This window comes from Aspergillus luchuensis, chromosome 5 (assembly GCF_016861625.1).
Source record: "Aspergillus luchuensis IFO 4308 DNA, chromosome 5, nearly complete sequence".
Classification (NCBI taxonomy): Eukaryota; Fungi; Ascomycota; class Eurotiomycetes; order Eurotiales; family Aspergillaceae; genus Aspergillus; species Aspergillus luchuensis.
In genome coordinates this window covers 2218985-2232128 of record NC_054853.1, presented here as the reverse complement: position 1 = coordinate 2232128, position 13144 = coordinate 2218985, and the positions used below count along the sequence as shown (strand labels likewise).

General features: G+C 47.8%; 5 protein-coding genes across 5 annotated transcripts; 3 read left to right on the top strand and 2 right to left on the bottom strand.

Moving 5' to 3' along the window:
• Positions 1 to 25: 25 nt before the first annotated feature.
• AKAW2_50730S (putative exo-polygalacturonase) lies at positions 26 to 1333 on the bottom strand (the record flags this gene model as incomplete). The annotated part of the gene is made up of 5 exons (XM_041690581.1): positions 26 to 384; positions 445 to 756; positions 818 to 900; positions 968 to 1224; positions 1280 to 1333. The coding sequence occupies 5 exons, from the start codon at positions 1331 to 1333 to the stop codon at positions 26 to 28; spliced, it is 1065 nt and encodes a 354-aa protein (XP_041544151.1).
• Positions 1334 to 2266: 933 nt separating this feature from the next.
• AKAW2_50729A (DODA-type extradiol aromatic ring-opening family dioxygenase) lies at positions 2267 to 3445 on the top strand (the record flags this gene model as incomplete). The annotated part of the gene is made up of 5 exons (XM_041690580.1): positions 2267 to 2348; positions 2403 to 2546; positions 2607 to 2793; positions 2875 to 3003; positions 3082 to 3445. The coding sequence occupies 5 exons, from the start codon at positions 2267 to 2269 to the stop codon at positions 3443 to 3445; spliced, it is 906 nt and encodes a 301-aa protein (XP_041544150.1).
• Positions 3446 to 3616: 171 nt separating this feature from the next.
• AKAW2_50728S (bifunctional terpene synthase/polyprenyl synthetase family protein) lies at positions 3617 to 6059 on the bottom strand (the record flags this gene model as incomplete). The annotated part of the gene is made up of 8 exons (XM_041690578.1): positions 3617 to 3931; positions 3983 to 4230; positions 4279 to 4442; positions 4493 to 4647; positions 4696 to 5296; positions 5348 to 5610; positions 5676 to 5704; positions 5771 to 6059. 8 exons carry the CDS (start codon positions 6057 to 6059, stop codon positions 3617 to 3619), a joined length of 2064 nt encoding a protein of 687 aa, XP_041544149.1.
• A 1139-nt stretch (positions 6060 to 7198) lies between these two features.
• AKAW2_50727A (uncharacterized protein) lies at positions 7199 to 8741 on the top strand (the record flags this gene model as incomplete). The annotated part of the gene is made up of 5 exons (XM_041690577.1): positions 7199 to 7417; positions 7474 to 7536; positions 7604 to 8224; positions 8284 to 8565; positions 8619 to 8741. The coding sequence occupies 5 exons, from the start codon at positions 7199 to 7201 to the stop codon at positions 8739 to 8741; spliced, it is 1308 nt and encodes a 435-aa protein (XP_041544148.1).
• Positions 8742 to 10806: 2065 nt separating this feature from the next.
• AKAW2_50726A (uncharacterized protein) lies at positions 10807 to 13047 on the top strand (the record flags this gene model as incomplete). Its single annotated transcript, XM_041690576.1, has 6 exons — positions 10807 to 10929; positions 11003 to 11572; positions 11644 to 11795; positions 11858 to 12031; positions 12082 to 12429; positions 12486 to 13047. The coding sequence occupies 6 exons, from the start codon at positions 10807 to 10809 to the stop codon at positions 13045 to 13047; spliced, it is 1929 nt and encodes a 642-aa protein (XP_041544147.1).
• Positions 13048 to 13144: the final 97 nt, after the last annotated feature.

Sequence of the window (13144 nt, the reverse complement as noted above, 5' to 3'; positions counted from 1 at the left end):
TCTCAAAAAGGAGCCAATTACTGGACTAACATCCCCCAGTAGCACTTGACCCAACACACACCTCCCCAGTGCAATTCCACCCAACGGCTCCCTCCACATTTCCACACAGATACTCATCTGCAAGAGTCGTATTTCCCGCGATCCGCAAACTCACATTCTCGATAGTAATATCTTCGCACGGAGCAACAGCACTACACTGGAAACTTGCAACCTCCGCTGAATCGACCGTACCCGAAATATCGGTGAAGACAAGGTCGCGGATCTGAAACTTGGAATTGGTGCAGTTCCCTGAGGCGCCAGAGAAGGTTGTGCACTGAGAGATTGTAAACGGAGCGCCTTTCAGGTTGTTGGTTTTCAAGTTGGTTGCGACAATGTCGGAGGCATCTGTTCTCAAGTTAGGGTTTAGATCATCACAGGGGTTGGATATCAATATGTGGAACGTACATCCCAAACCGCCGCCCCCTCCATTAGGCGGATAGCCGACCTGATCTCCCGTCCAAGTCTTGAAGTACACGGCATGGGTGGTCTTGTCGTATGTGATGTTTGAGATTTTGAGGCCCTTGACGGTCTCAAAAGCACCGTTGTATTGACCGATGCTCCCGATTGCAATGCCGAGGCCGCTCGTGAATTTCGAGTTAGCGATCGTGATGTCGGTGGAGTTGGCTTTCGTGCTGATACTGTCATCACCGTTGACAACTTCCCAGTTGGTGAATGTGATGTTGTTGCTGTAGATGGTATTTGCGCCATCCGTGTTTTCTGTTGAAGTTAGGTTAGAGGCGTAAATTGTGACTTGATCAATATGCGGTATGGTACTAACGCGCCGAATCACCGTCATCGTACAAATTGTTCACGTAGATGGAGTCGAACACTGAGTCCGAGGTGTAGATGATAGACATGGTCCTATTTTCCTCCCTCAGCTCATAGACTGATATGATAAGGGCTCACAATATTATCGATTAGTACGTACCACATCTGACTCTGCACGAATCGCAACCCCTTGAACACTGCTCCCGTTGCTCCCGAAACCGTCAACTGGTTGGGTCGCCGTGGGTAATTCGATTTCGATCCAACATATTTATACCAGGTCGGTCCGCTTCCATTGAAGGTTCCATATCCATGTCCTTCAAAGACAATGTCTTTCCCGCCCAGGATCCAAGCAGTGGATTGATTCTGGTAACCGACAGGAAGGGAGTGGTTCAGCCAGTAGGATATGTTAGTGCTCCACTGCCCAGTGTCAGCAAGCTAGCAGAGATTGGGGTTACATAGGCTCTTTACTTACCAAGAGTGTACCTTGAAGGTCAATCTCAACATCATCTAGCCATGTTGTGTTCATGACGGAATTGATATAGTAGGTGTGATTGGTGAATGTCACTCGGCCACCGGAACCACACGTTGTCAGCGCATCGAGGATAGCAGGCACATCATCTATTTCTGAGGAACCACCTGGTTTGACTTCACATTTAGTTCTTGCGTTGCCATTCCTCGCTTGGTCCGATAGCGCGATGGATGGAATAATGAGAGAGGCGAGAAAGAGAACTTTCAATACTATAAGCGCCATGACGGGATTGCTCAGTGTAGAAGCTGCCTTCAAGTGTAAGCCTCGCATGAACACAAATTTAACGGAACAAAAAGTAGGTATATATACAAGTCTGCAGGACTGGGCCCTGACATGCAACCCCTCAGTTCCCGGGGTAGGTTTACCCCGACGTGCACGAAGCCCAGATGTGATAGGTGCAAATCATCATGAACAATTCTCCATGATCTACAGTTACCAGGGGTATGAGCCTATCGTTATACTCGAATATATATTGCGTTTGCATCATGCAGGGCTTTTAATTGTCTGCGTTAGCTGTCATCCATACCAACAAGGTTCTTCAATGAAGCGACCGCGCGTACTAGTACTTATGATTTCTCCACCTCGTGTCGAGGCTTGGAAAGGCACCCTTGGCTCTGTATACCACCTATCATTGAACCTATACACTCTACATATAAGTATACACAAGCATATACTCTCTACGAACAATGATTTAGATGATGCAATATTCACCTATCGATCGCCATCGTCCACCATCCAGCTAGCGGCTAAATCATTAAGACCTCTCCACTTCTTGCCCCGGTCGAGCCAATCTCGTTGCTTTGCTCGACGCTAACGTGCGTTTCCATGATACTGGCAAATAAGGCCAACGGCATATAAAATCGACCCTCAGCCCCGCCTTTTATGGTAGGTTCTGTATCCCCTCATTTTGCTTGACCTTCCTGGGTGGATATGCGCGCCGTCGGGGACGCCAAAGCAACAGCAATGTCCACCATGTCGGATGAGAAACTCCCCACATACTTTATCGGCCACGGTGGGAGAGCCTCTCGTTGCTATAGCGTAAAAGCAGTTTGCTGACTACCACCAGGCGGAGTCAGCATCCTCTTCAAACCCGGCTATGGACCCGTTCAACAAGATCTCCGCGAGATCGGCAAGGAAATCAAGGCTCTGAAACCGGAAGCAATTGTCGTCACTTGCGGTCATTTTCAAGGCGAAAGTGATGTTATTGAAGGTAAATGGGTTAGAAAGCAGTTTCTATCCACTGGAGAAATCTAAAATCCATCGTGCGCAGTGAACCTCAAAGAACCCACCAAGGTGTGGCATGACTTGGGTCCTTCCTGGCACACGACATTCCCACACGTCTTCGAGTATCAATACGAGCATAAGTCGTCTAGAGACCTAGGAGAGAAAGTATTGAAGCATCTCCTCGATCAAGGGATTAAAGCGGCGGGAGTGGAACGCGATCTTGACCACGGAATGTGAGTTCCCTCACTGCGCTTTTGAGAGGCCAAGAAATTCGCTCGATCTAGTACCTAAACAAGCACTCTAACTATAACCAGATGGGTACCCTTCAAACTCATGTTCCCTGAAGGAGAGGACGAACTGGATATCCCCATCCTGCAGATCTCCACATACGCAGGAAACGATCTGGATGCACACGTCCGCCTGGGCGAGGCACTTTCGTCATTGTATGTTTTCCACAGTCGGTCGTTATCAACAATTATTGGAAAGCCAGTATATGAACAGAAAGCTAATTCACTTACTAGACCCGGTCGCATTCTCCTCATTGGATCAGGTATGATCGTTCACAACCTTCGAGCTACCCGCGAAGGAACGACCGACACAACAGTGGCTAGATCAATAGAACAAGCGGCTTTGAAAGCCTTGTCTGCCCCGGACCCCAGAGAGAGAAACGCGCAGTTTCTAGCATTTCAAAAGCGTGAGGATTGGTTGGACGCTCACCCTACAGAAGAACATGTTTTACCGTTATATATGACTCTGGGCGTCGGGCGCGATTGGTCGGAATATAAGGTGTGGAATCAGGACCGGTATATTATAGGACAGTCGTACCTGTCGTTCCGTCTTGGGAAGCTGCCTTCAACGGTTGAGGGTTTAAGTGGGCGTTTGTGATGGCCAATACTATAAGAAATAGATATCTATTCACTAGCAAGTTGGCATAGCATATCCTGGCTTTATGAGACAATAACACATTACATATCATGCATGAGGAGACAAAAGAATTGAATGCTCGGATTAGAGCTACATTATCTTCTACAACACCTGTAAGATCTCCACCATCAATCACAGCTTCAACAAACGCAATAAAGCCTTCAGCCTTTCATTCGGACCGAGTTTAGCCTCAACTCGCTCCAGCGTTTCCATCATTGCATCAAACAGCTGAATTGCAGTATTTCGAGCATATGCGAGACTACCAGCCTTTCTCATCTCATTAATAATATAGCTCTTTATTTCGGACGACAGCTCCTGGCCATTATCCCGATGAAACAATAAGCCTCGTATAATGTCCGCCGCAGGGCTATTTTGCAAGGCATGAATCAGCGGGAAGGAGAGTTTGCCCTCCGAGAGGTCTTCGCAGTAACCTTTGGTTTCAGTATACTATGCCATGTCAGTACCTTCTTTGAACCTAATATATTCCTAGGTACATACCTCATCTGATGTCAGATTCATGTAGTCATCTCGAATTTGGTAGTATCTCCCCATCAGTGTTATGAGGTGCATGAGTTCAGGGCACGACTCCGTCTTCGACTCAATCTCCATAACGCGTAATGCCATTCTGAAGAGCCCACCGGTTTTGTTATCGACCATATTAAGGTATTCTCTGGTTGTTGGGCATTTTTTCTGAAGCTTCCAGTGAAGATCGAGAGCTTGCCCGAGGGCAAGATTCTCCAGTTCGTCTGTGGAGGTTAGGAACAGGTTGGAAGAGGGGCTTGGTGGTTACGGACCGAGAAAGGCTGTTTTGCACGCATCTTGTTGCAGCTGGTCCAGATCACGACTCGCTTTCGCGAATAGGTAGGTTGCGCTGTTGATAGTCTGGGACTTGCCAAATACGAGATGTGCAGCTGGTTTTCCGCGACGGAGCATGGAGTCATCCTCGATGTCGTCGATCCTGTTTGGTCTGAGCTTAGGCCATGGACGGTTATCGAGGGGGGTACGAACATGAGAGTGGATTGGAAGATCATATCTGTGACGTGGTCTATGACAGTGGCTGAAGTGTCTGGCAAATTGAACCAAGTCCGCAGACATTCGATAAACTTTGACATCATCTTCTTTCCGGGCGTTGATCTTGTGTATTCGTACGGAGCCATACATAGCTACTGCTGTCAGTAGTGTGCCAGAAGTAGGCCCGGAAATGTTCTTACCTGCTCTGCTGGTGCCTTCTGAAATGGTGCTAGAATGTCCCGGTAATCTCCCGCTGAGAGAATCGTAACATCTTTTCTGGGTGTATTGGAAGGTTTCTGGCTTGAAGCTGGTGGAGGATAGCCATGGAGTTTGTAGCGTATATTATTGCGACCTGTAAGCTGTGCTCTGTCCTCTGCGGTTGTTTTTAGCTTGACTCCATGATATCTCGGTGAGATGGCCTGTGCATAACACGCCCCTCCAACACTTGTGACCCAGAGGGCCATGTAGGCTCGCAGGTCAGTTGACTTTGAGCCCGGAGAGGCTTTCCAATCATCGTAATCAATAAGAAACTGTCGCTCAAGAAATAGTATCACACTCTTTAGGATGTCGCTCGCTTCTTCTTCTGTGTAGCCATAGTTGGCCATCAGGACAGCCATGGCATTGGATATAAACTCAAGGCTGTCACTTGTAGCATACTTGTCAAAGTCTACATGAAAACTTTCATAATCGCTAGCTAGCCCGGTAATCAAGCTACCAAGCTTAATGAGTGACGCCACTGAGGCCTGTTCATCCTCACTGATATGTAAGCGGTGAAACATAGGAATAACCAAACTAGCGAACCTTTACCATGTCAGCGCTATGCTACTTTCCCACGTAGTATCGAGCACTTACATTCCGGCACTACTTCTGCTTCTCTGCTCTTTGTATTCATCAAATGTCATTTTGTCTAAAGAGGGCTTCGTCGGAGTTCCCAGCATTGCTGCGAATTTTTTCAGGGCAATCTCTTGCTCATAATTCTGACGCCCAGGCTGCCAGAGTATTTCTGTAAATGCATCATAGTACAGATTGTTGGTTTTATACCTGCTTTCCAAAAAGTTTGGTCCGTAGGATCTAGTCAAAATTCGGTTGGCAAGATCATTAACAATTTCTTGGTGCTGTCGCAGGTCAATAAGCGCAATGGCATAAATCCGGATTGACGCAGACTAGAGACATAACACACCTCTGCAGCGGCAGATCTGTCTGTTTCATCTGTATCCTCCTCATCACGTTATCCCACTCACTTCTCAAATGCCAGGCCACGTGAAGTGTGCTTACTGTTCCACAACGCAACAATGGTAGCGAATTCAAACACGGGGCCCCGTTCGATTGGCGCACATTCCGGGTATACATGTAAGAAACTAGAGAGGGTTTTATTGTCCAGAATGGGAACAGTCGACTCCTTGCCTAAAGCTCGGCTCCAGTCATCCTTTATCCGGTCGATGACGCCGCTGTCAACGGGGGTTGACGATACGCGACTAGGGATGATATGGAAATAGCCTTCCGGCAGCTCACTAGCCTCGATGGGTCGCGAGTGTTGGAAGGGACAATCGTTAAGGACCGACATGATGATTTGTGGCTGTGGTCGTCGCAGATTCTGAGAACGGATGGCCTGAAAGTTGGGGGTAGCCTTAATGCACTAAATTAGCGGTGACGCGTCCGAGCGTTTCCCCTCCCCACTGAAATAGTGTGAAAGTGGTGAGATCCTGCATGCTGCATGCTTGATGCGATTCAGCCAATGGACACTCCAACTCCCACATATATTACCAGCATGCATCGATAGTTGCTCGCCTGCCTTTTTCTGCAGAGAAACTAAGATCATTTAGGCCAGCTTATCTGCAGACTCACCCCACGACAAACGGTATGCATTTGTACTTCAAGTAGGACTCTACTCTACGATTTCTCATCAGGATGTATTTGCTACGCTGTCTAGCTTTTCAAAGAGAACTCTTATGGCGAATGTGCCCTGGGGGCCTGAAATTGGGAGAACCCTAACTCCTGGATGGGCTACACCAACTGAAAATCAACGTAGTTACATATCGCTGCAACCATGCTAATCAAAATACAACAGGAAAGATCTGCAATTCGACCTAGATAATTCTAACAGGTCATTTCATCCAATGCTTGTTATGTCTTGCGAGGCTCACCTTTGTGGAACTGTATTTGCGATCGCCGCGACACCACGCTACTCAAGATCTAAAAACCTTAGAATGGCTACACTTAAGGGCGCTCAGATACTCCACATTGTCCCTATTGGCTACTATGTATTCTCTTCATGGGCAGACACGATAAAAGCTGCGAATATCCTCGTCTCATTTGGGCCCGATAGGGGCGAAAACGCTAAGCCCGAGTTGTCCAGCCGGCAATGTAACTCGCCCGTGTTGGCAATCGGACCAGCCCCTTCCCTCGTCTACGTCGAGCTGCTTATGCTTCTGCAGCACTAGCCGTCATCATCCACGGATATTTTAAGCGCAGTACATACCATTGGCTCATATTATTCAATCACCGTCTCTGACTATTAATGATCCTTGGCTTGCAGATTTACGAAGAACTAGTTTGACTAGAGCAGGAAACTAATGCAGAAATCGTGTCCGCATTATGTTGCCCGTATGTTAGGGACTCGTCTGCTGTATTAAAGAGTAGTGCTCACCCCTGCCAAATGAACAGTAAACTCCACATTATTAGAAATCCTGCTACTCCGTAGACATGGTACTAACCGCTATCACCCAGTCGTTCCAAACCTATGCTCTTCGCATGGTACAAGACACCCTGCGGCGGATTTCAGCCCCAGTGAAATTGACCGACCATGTTGGTGAAGAGGAGGAAGTTCTGTATGATGACCCGACGATCGCCGATTCTGAGAAAACAATTGTCCGCGTTAAAGATGTGAACTTTTGGAAGAGGGCATTTCTAGATTTCGATCTGGTAAGCATTCGGCGACCGTCCAGTGGAGTCGGCTATCAGCAACTAATACCTCGAAGGGATTTGCAGAATCCTACATGTTCCAAGAGATAGAATGTGATAACTTGTCCAAGATCTTCGACGTAAGCCGTCTCTTACTCACAGAAACAACACCGCAGAACATGTCATACTAAAACTTAAGTCAACCAGCTATATATTCAAAACCGCGCCACGCTCGACTCGGGAGGCTCACCGTTCCACCTCATCATCCGCCTAGCCCAATGGTGGCGACCGAAAAACAACATAGAAAATGCGCGCAGCAACATCGTTTCCCACTACGATACCTCGAACGGACTATTCACCAACTTCCTATCTCCCGACTTGAACTACTCCTGCGCACATTTCACTAGCAATGCAGCAGAAACCCTTCAAACAGCCCAGCGAAGAAAAGTCCACTACATGATCAAAAAGGCGCGGCTTCAGTCAACTCACCACTTATTGGACATTGGCTGCGGCTGGGGAGATCTGATCATTGAAGCAGCACGACTCACTGGCTGCAAAGCGACGGGAATAACTCTTTCCGAGGAACAGAAGAGCCTTGCCGATGAACGGATCCGCGAAGCAGGCCTGCAGGACCGCATTCGCGTCTTACTGTGCGATTATCGCAACGCACCCCGACCTGAGAGTGGATACTATGACCGAGTTATCTCGATCGGGATGTTCGAGCATGTCGGCGCTGAGTATATGGATCAGTACTTTGAAGTGATCTCGCAACTGTTGCCGCCGGAGGATGGTGTGTTGGTTATTGATGGGGTAACGAAGATACAACCAGTATGCTATTCCCCCGTCTTGAATTCGTTACAGAGGATGGATTATCTGATATGTGGCAGTTCCACGAAACAAACCCCCGAGTGGGCGAATATATCGACCGCTACGTCTTCCCAGGCGGATACCTCCCCACCCCGAATATTCTCTTCGATTCTCTACATCGCGGCAGCAAAGGATCATTGGAAGTGACTTCCGTGCTCAGTTCGGGCCCTCATTATGGGAAGACTTTACTTGGATGGAGGGACAACTTCCTGGCAAACTGGGAAGATATCCGATCAGACTTTTGCAGTCGGCACCCTGAGGCTTCGGCAAAGGATGTTGAGGCTTATCGACGACGCTGGCTGGTGAGTTTCTCCGAATAATAGTTCGAAAATATCACGGGTTGCTAATGACTTAGTATTACTTCGAGTACTGCGAAGCCGGGTTTCGTAATCGCATCTTGGGAAATTACACTATTTGCGCAGTTCGAGCCCCTGAGCCGGTTGTGGGGTATGAGAATTTGGACATTGTAGATGCTTAGGGTTATTCTTTCATGATATTTGAGTCTGAAGTTTGTGGCTTTGATTTTATGGTTCTATAATCCGAGGTAGTGTTGGATGTTGGTCGGATAAGTAGGCTTTATGGATTGGTTGGGATCAGGAGGGTTCGGCTAAGTTTTGGGCCCTGCCATGGTAGCACCATCAAATTACCCGAGGTTATATACTTCCTTCCAGAATCTGCTGACTTGCGAAGTGTGTACCATTCATGACATCCCGACTCGATAACCTGTAGTATACAATTCCCAGTGTCAATACCAAATCCCAGATCACTACACCTTCTTCTCTATGGAGGCGTCGAATGTCTCTGCTGTGAATCACGGCTCTCAAAGTTTCTTGCAGATTACTGCAGACTTAGCAGGCTCCCAAGATCCGTCCTTGAAGTTGCAGACACAGATCTGTCCGAGTAGACTTCTTAGACATCTTCGACATATGAAACGTTCCAGTGGTGAGAGAGAGAACTTGCCCATGGCTCAACTCTACGTCACTGAGTCCGTTGTCGCATTGCCGGAGGGCTGAGGCGAGCTGGGGGGCTGCCGTGAGGAGGAAAGTAGCAGTTGCAACGAGGGAAGAAGAGAGTTGCATTTTGGTCGCGACATAGGGAGGATACACAATTAGATGAGGTTCGAGTGCAAATGAGTGCTTGTTCTCGTCATTTGCTGCTGTTGATAATAATTTCAGTCACGGGGAGAATACATCCTCCTATATCCCATTCACAAAGTAGGGTAATCACCCGATCATATCTTCAAAGACGCCTTTTCTCTGGTCTCACATTGACAAAATCTGTAAACCTTGTATACAATACAGAATAAGCATGGTAAAAGAGTATTACACCCCAAAAGCGATAGACTGGGGCAAAAACTGGGGTTTATGTCCGTTCTTGATTATCAGAGCGCTTTCCGGGCGGTCGAACCTTCAATTAGAAAGAAAGAAAGCAAGAAAAGATCTGCGAAAAGCGTGGCAAAATCAAGCACGGTCGGTCAATGTTCAGACATCATACGTACAAAGTGGCAGTACAGAATAACGATTAAGATATGAGCTCCACATGGCTGCACTAATCACAGCTAGCCCTTAGATTATCTTTGTGGTCTAGACTTCAAAATTCAATGACGTCGAGATCGTCGATCATTAAATGCACACCAATGATGCGACCAGGCTTAAGGGAACGCATGAGAAAGTAGTTCGAATAGGTAGTAGATCACCAAGTCATTAAAAACAGGGCGCAGTTCAAGAGGCAAGCTTGACCGTCAGGTGGTCGTGGCAAGTCGATTACTGATAATACACCGAATTATATCATTGCGCTTATCTAATGACCGAGCCTGAGCCCTACCAGTCGCTACAATTCAAGAAGCTCGGTCCGCGGAGGTCACTGCATCGGAAAGGACCCACCAAACAGATATTCCGGATTAAGGGACATTCAGGGGTGGATGAGCTAGCTGTATAAATCTACCAACCAAAATTCCGAGCGGTGGAAAGCCCCGCAAAGAGCAGCTCAGACTACAAAGGTTCGAGTGGAGTTCTAGAATGTTTCTCCTTTGGGCAAGTATTGTGCGATCGATAAACTAGCTCTGAGTGGCGGTATTCTCCGTGCATCCCGTCCCAGATTGGATAGCTCGCGGTGACGCAAGAGGCAACGCCCGCAGCATGTATTGGCGGATAAGTGGACGGCTTTTTCGGTGCGGATGTACATTTTACGGAACTGCCCGAGACAGGAAATTGTGAGGAACCGGGTTGAACCAACAAGATGTCACAGACAAACGAAAGTGGTCGATCATTGGTCTGGCAGTTCCTTCCGCACTGTTGTGGGCCTGCGGGGGATTGGCTGGAAGTCATTTCCATTTGCTAGCGTCCCCGCCAGTGTGTGACCAACTTGACGGTCCGAGGAATGAAGTATCAAGGCAGGCACACTGCCTCTTGCCGTCCTCTTATAAGCTTCAATGACTGTCCACCTTACTCTACTCATCATGATTCACATTTTTTGTTGACAGTTGGGAGCTCCCAGGACGTTCACTATAGCCAGGAAATTAAGAGTAGTGCAACATCCAATCTATGACCTCGGAGAGAAAACCACGGATTTTGGCCCCTGCAGCCCCAGTTAAGGACCCCGTGTCACGGCCTTCGACGAGAAAGGTTTCTACAGCTTGCTCAAATTGCCGCCTCAAAAAGGCGAGGGTTTGTTCCCACAACATCTCATACTTTGTCTGTACTTTGGCCGGTCACGAAGTTAACCCTGCATCTCTTCCAGTGCAGCGGAACAGCACCATGCGACTCCTGTGTCAAGCACGATCTCGATTGCAATATCGATGAGGCCACGGACTCCCGCCGCAAAATTCACCTTAAACGGAAGATTGACAGCTTAGAAGGCGACCGCTATCTGTTCGTGCAGGTACTGGAGATATTACGAAATGGTGGCGTCACACGGGTGCATTCCCTATTGCAGTTGATTCGCAGCAATCCCTCGTTGGAAGAACTTCAACTCTTTGTCGAGGACAAGCTAAAAGATATCAGTGCGCTCGATTCTACAATAGATGAAGTTCGGTTGTCAGATGACTTTGTCGTCAAAATCCCTCGGAGAGTGCTCAACATCAAGCGACTCGCCGATCAACCTGTCTTTCGTGTACCCGCAATACCCTGGACCAGAATAACTGATGATGATCACTTTGTCTCGCACCTTGTCTCCTTATATTTTACATGGCGCTACCCTTGCTTTCCCTGCCTCGATCAAGAAATATTCATACGCGACATGAAAAAAGCCAAGCTCAATACCCAGTTCTGCTCGCCCTTCCTGGTTAATGCCATCCTGGCTGATGCCTGTGTAAGCTGCCGACTACTTTTCTCAGACGACTTCTTTTGATAGGCATTTCATTGACGTAATCATTCATTCAGGCATACTCAGACTTTGCAGAGGCATACGAAGTTCCTAGCGATCCGTCTACGCGAGGATTACACTTTTACAACGAGGCGAAGAGATGTTTCGAACAAGAAGATGGGCATTCTACCCTAGCCACAGTACAAGGGCTGGCAGTATTATCAACTTGGTACGACTTAATATGCCTTTAGTCTTGTATACGATTCGCGAAATGCTGACTATGAGAGTTAGTGCATGCTTAATGGGCAAAGACAGGCGGGGATGGATATACCAGGGTCAGCTTGCTTTTGCTGCGAAGGAGCTTCAACGCACGCTTCGCATTATATCCTCTGGTTCTTCTGACGAGGTATCTGATATACGACGGGTTACCGATCTTACTCTTTGGGGTTTGTACAACATGACAATGTATGTCACACCAGTGAAGTTGTGTGTGGGGTAAAACTGACTTCTACCAGCGCAACCGCCTTCGCTTACCAAAAGCCGCCATTGATCGAAAAGCCTAGTCGTCCATGTCCGCCTAGTGCTTATCACAATGACGGTCCGCTATGGCACCCTTATCCGCACGACGGCGATAGTCTTCAGGGGCACTACATGTGCTATTTCAATGGCTTATCTGAGCTAACAGCAATCGTTGACGATTGGTGCACGTTGCTCTTCGACGGCTTAACGAGTCCGACGCCCGATGAGGTTCAAGATATGGAAAACAAAGTCCGTGGACGCCTGGCAGTGTGGGAAAAGACCCTCAAGCCATGTCTCAGAATAGAAACTGGGCGTGTGATCCTCCCCCATGTATTATGTCTACAGTATGTCATATCCATATCTGAAAAGATTATCGATTCCATTTAACGCTGAATTGCAGTATGTATTATCACGATATCTGTATCACAATTACGGAACTCGCCAAAACAGCAGAGCATGGGACAGAAGATCAGCATTTGGGGCCGGAAGAACTGTCTCTTTCAGCTGCTCGCCAAATTGCCGGGTTGGTGGAAATACACCGATCTACCTGGGGTATTGATCTATTTCCAGCAAGTCATATTCATTGGATTGCAGTGTCCATGTTTACTCTCTTGGGAAAGCTTGACGTGCCAGCGAACCAGGAGGCGTTTGTCAATCTTTGTGTGGCGGCAAAAGTAGCGTCTCGACGCTGGCCTCTTGCACGGGGCACATTACGGACTGTCCAAGTCACGGCGAAAAAGCTCGGGGTAAGGCTTCCGCCTGAGACAGATCCACTGTTCATAGATTTCGAAAGAAAGATTTGGGGGCCTAGGGGTCGCAATGGGCTCAGCAGCCTGTATCCCAATTTTGCTGTTTTGACAGGAACATTACGAAACGAAGCCGTTGAAATGGACAAGTTCCTAGAGAAGGAAGATGACTTGGAGGCTCTCGACCTTGCGGAAGATGACGAAATGGTCTTGTAGGAGAGCAGCGACTACACTTGATCGGGGCGAGCAGCACGCCATCAAAGTCATGTATCATTAGCGAGATAAGATTAGAAGAATATTTACAGACACCTTG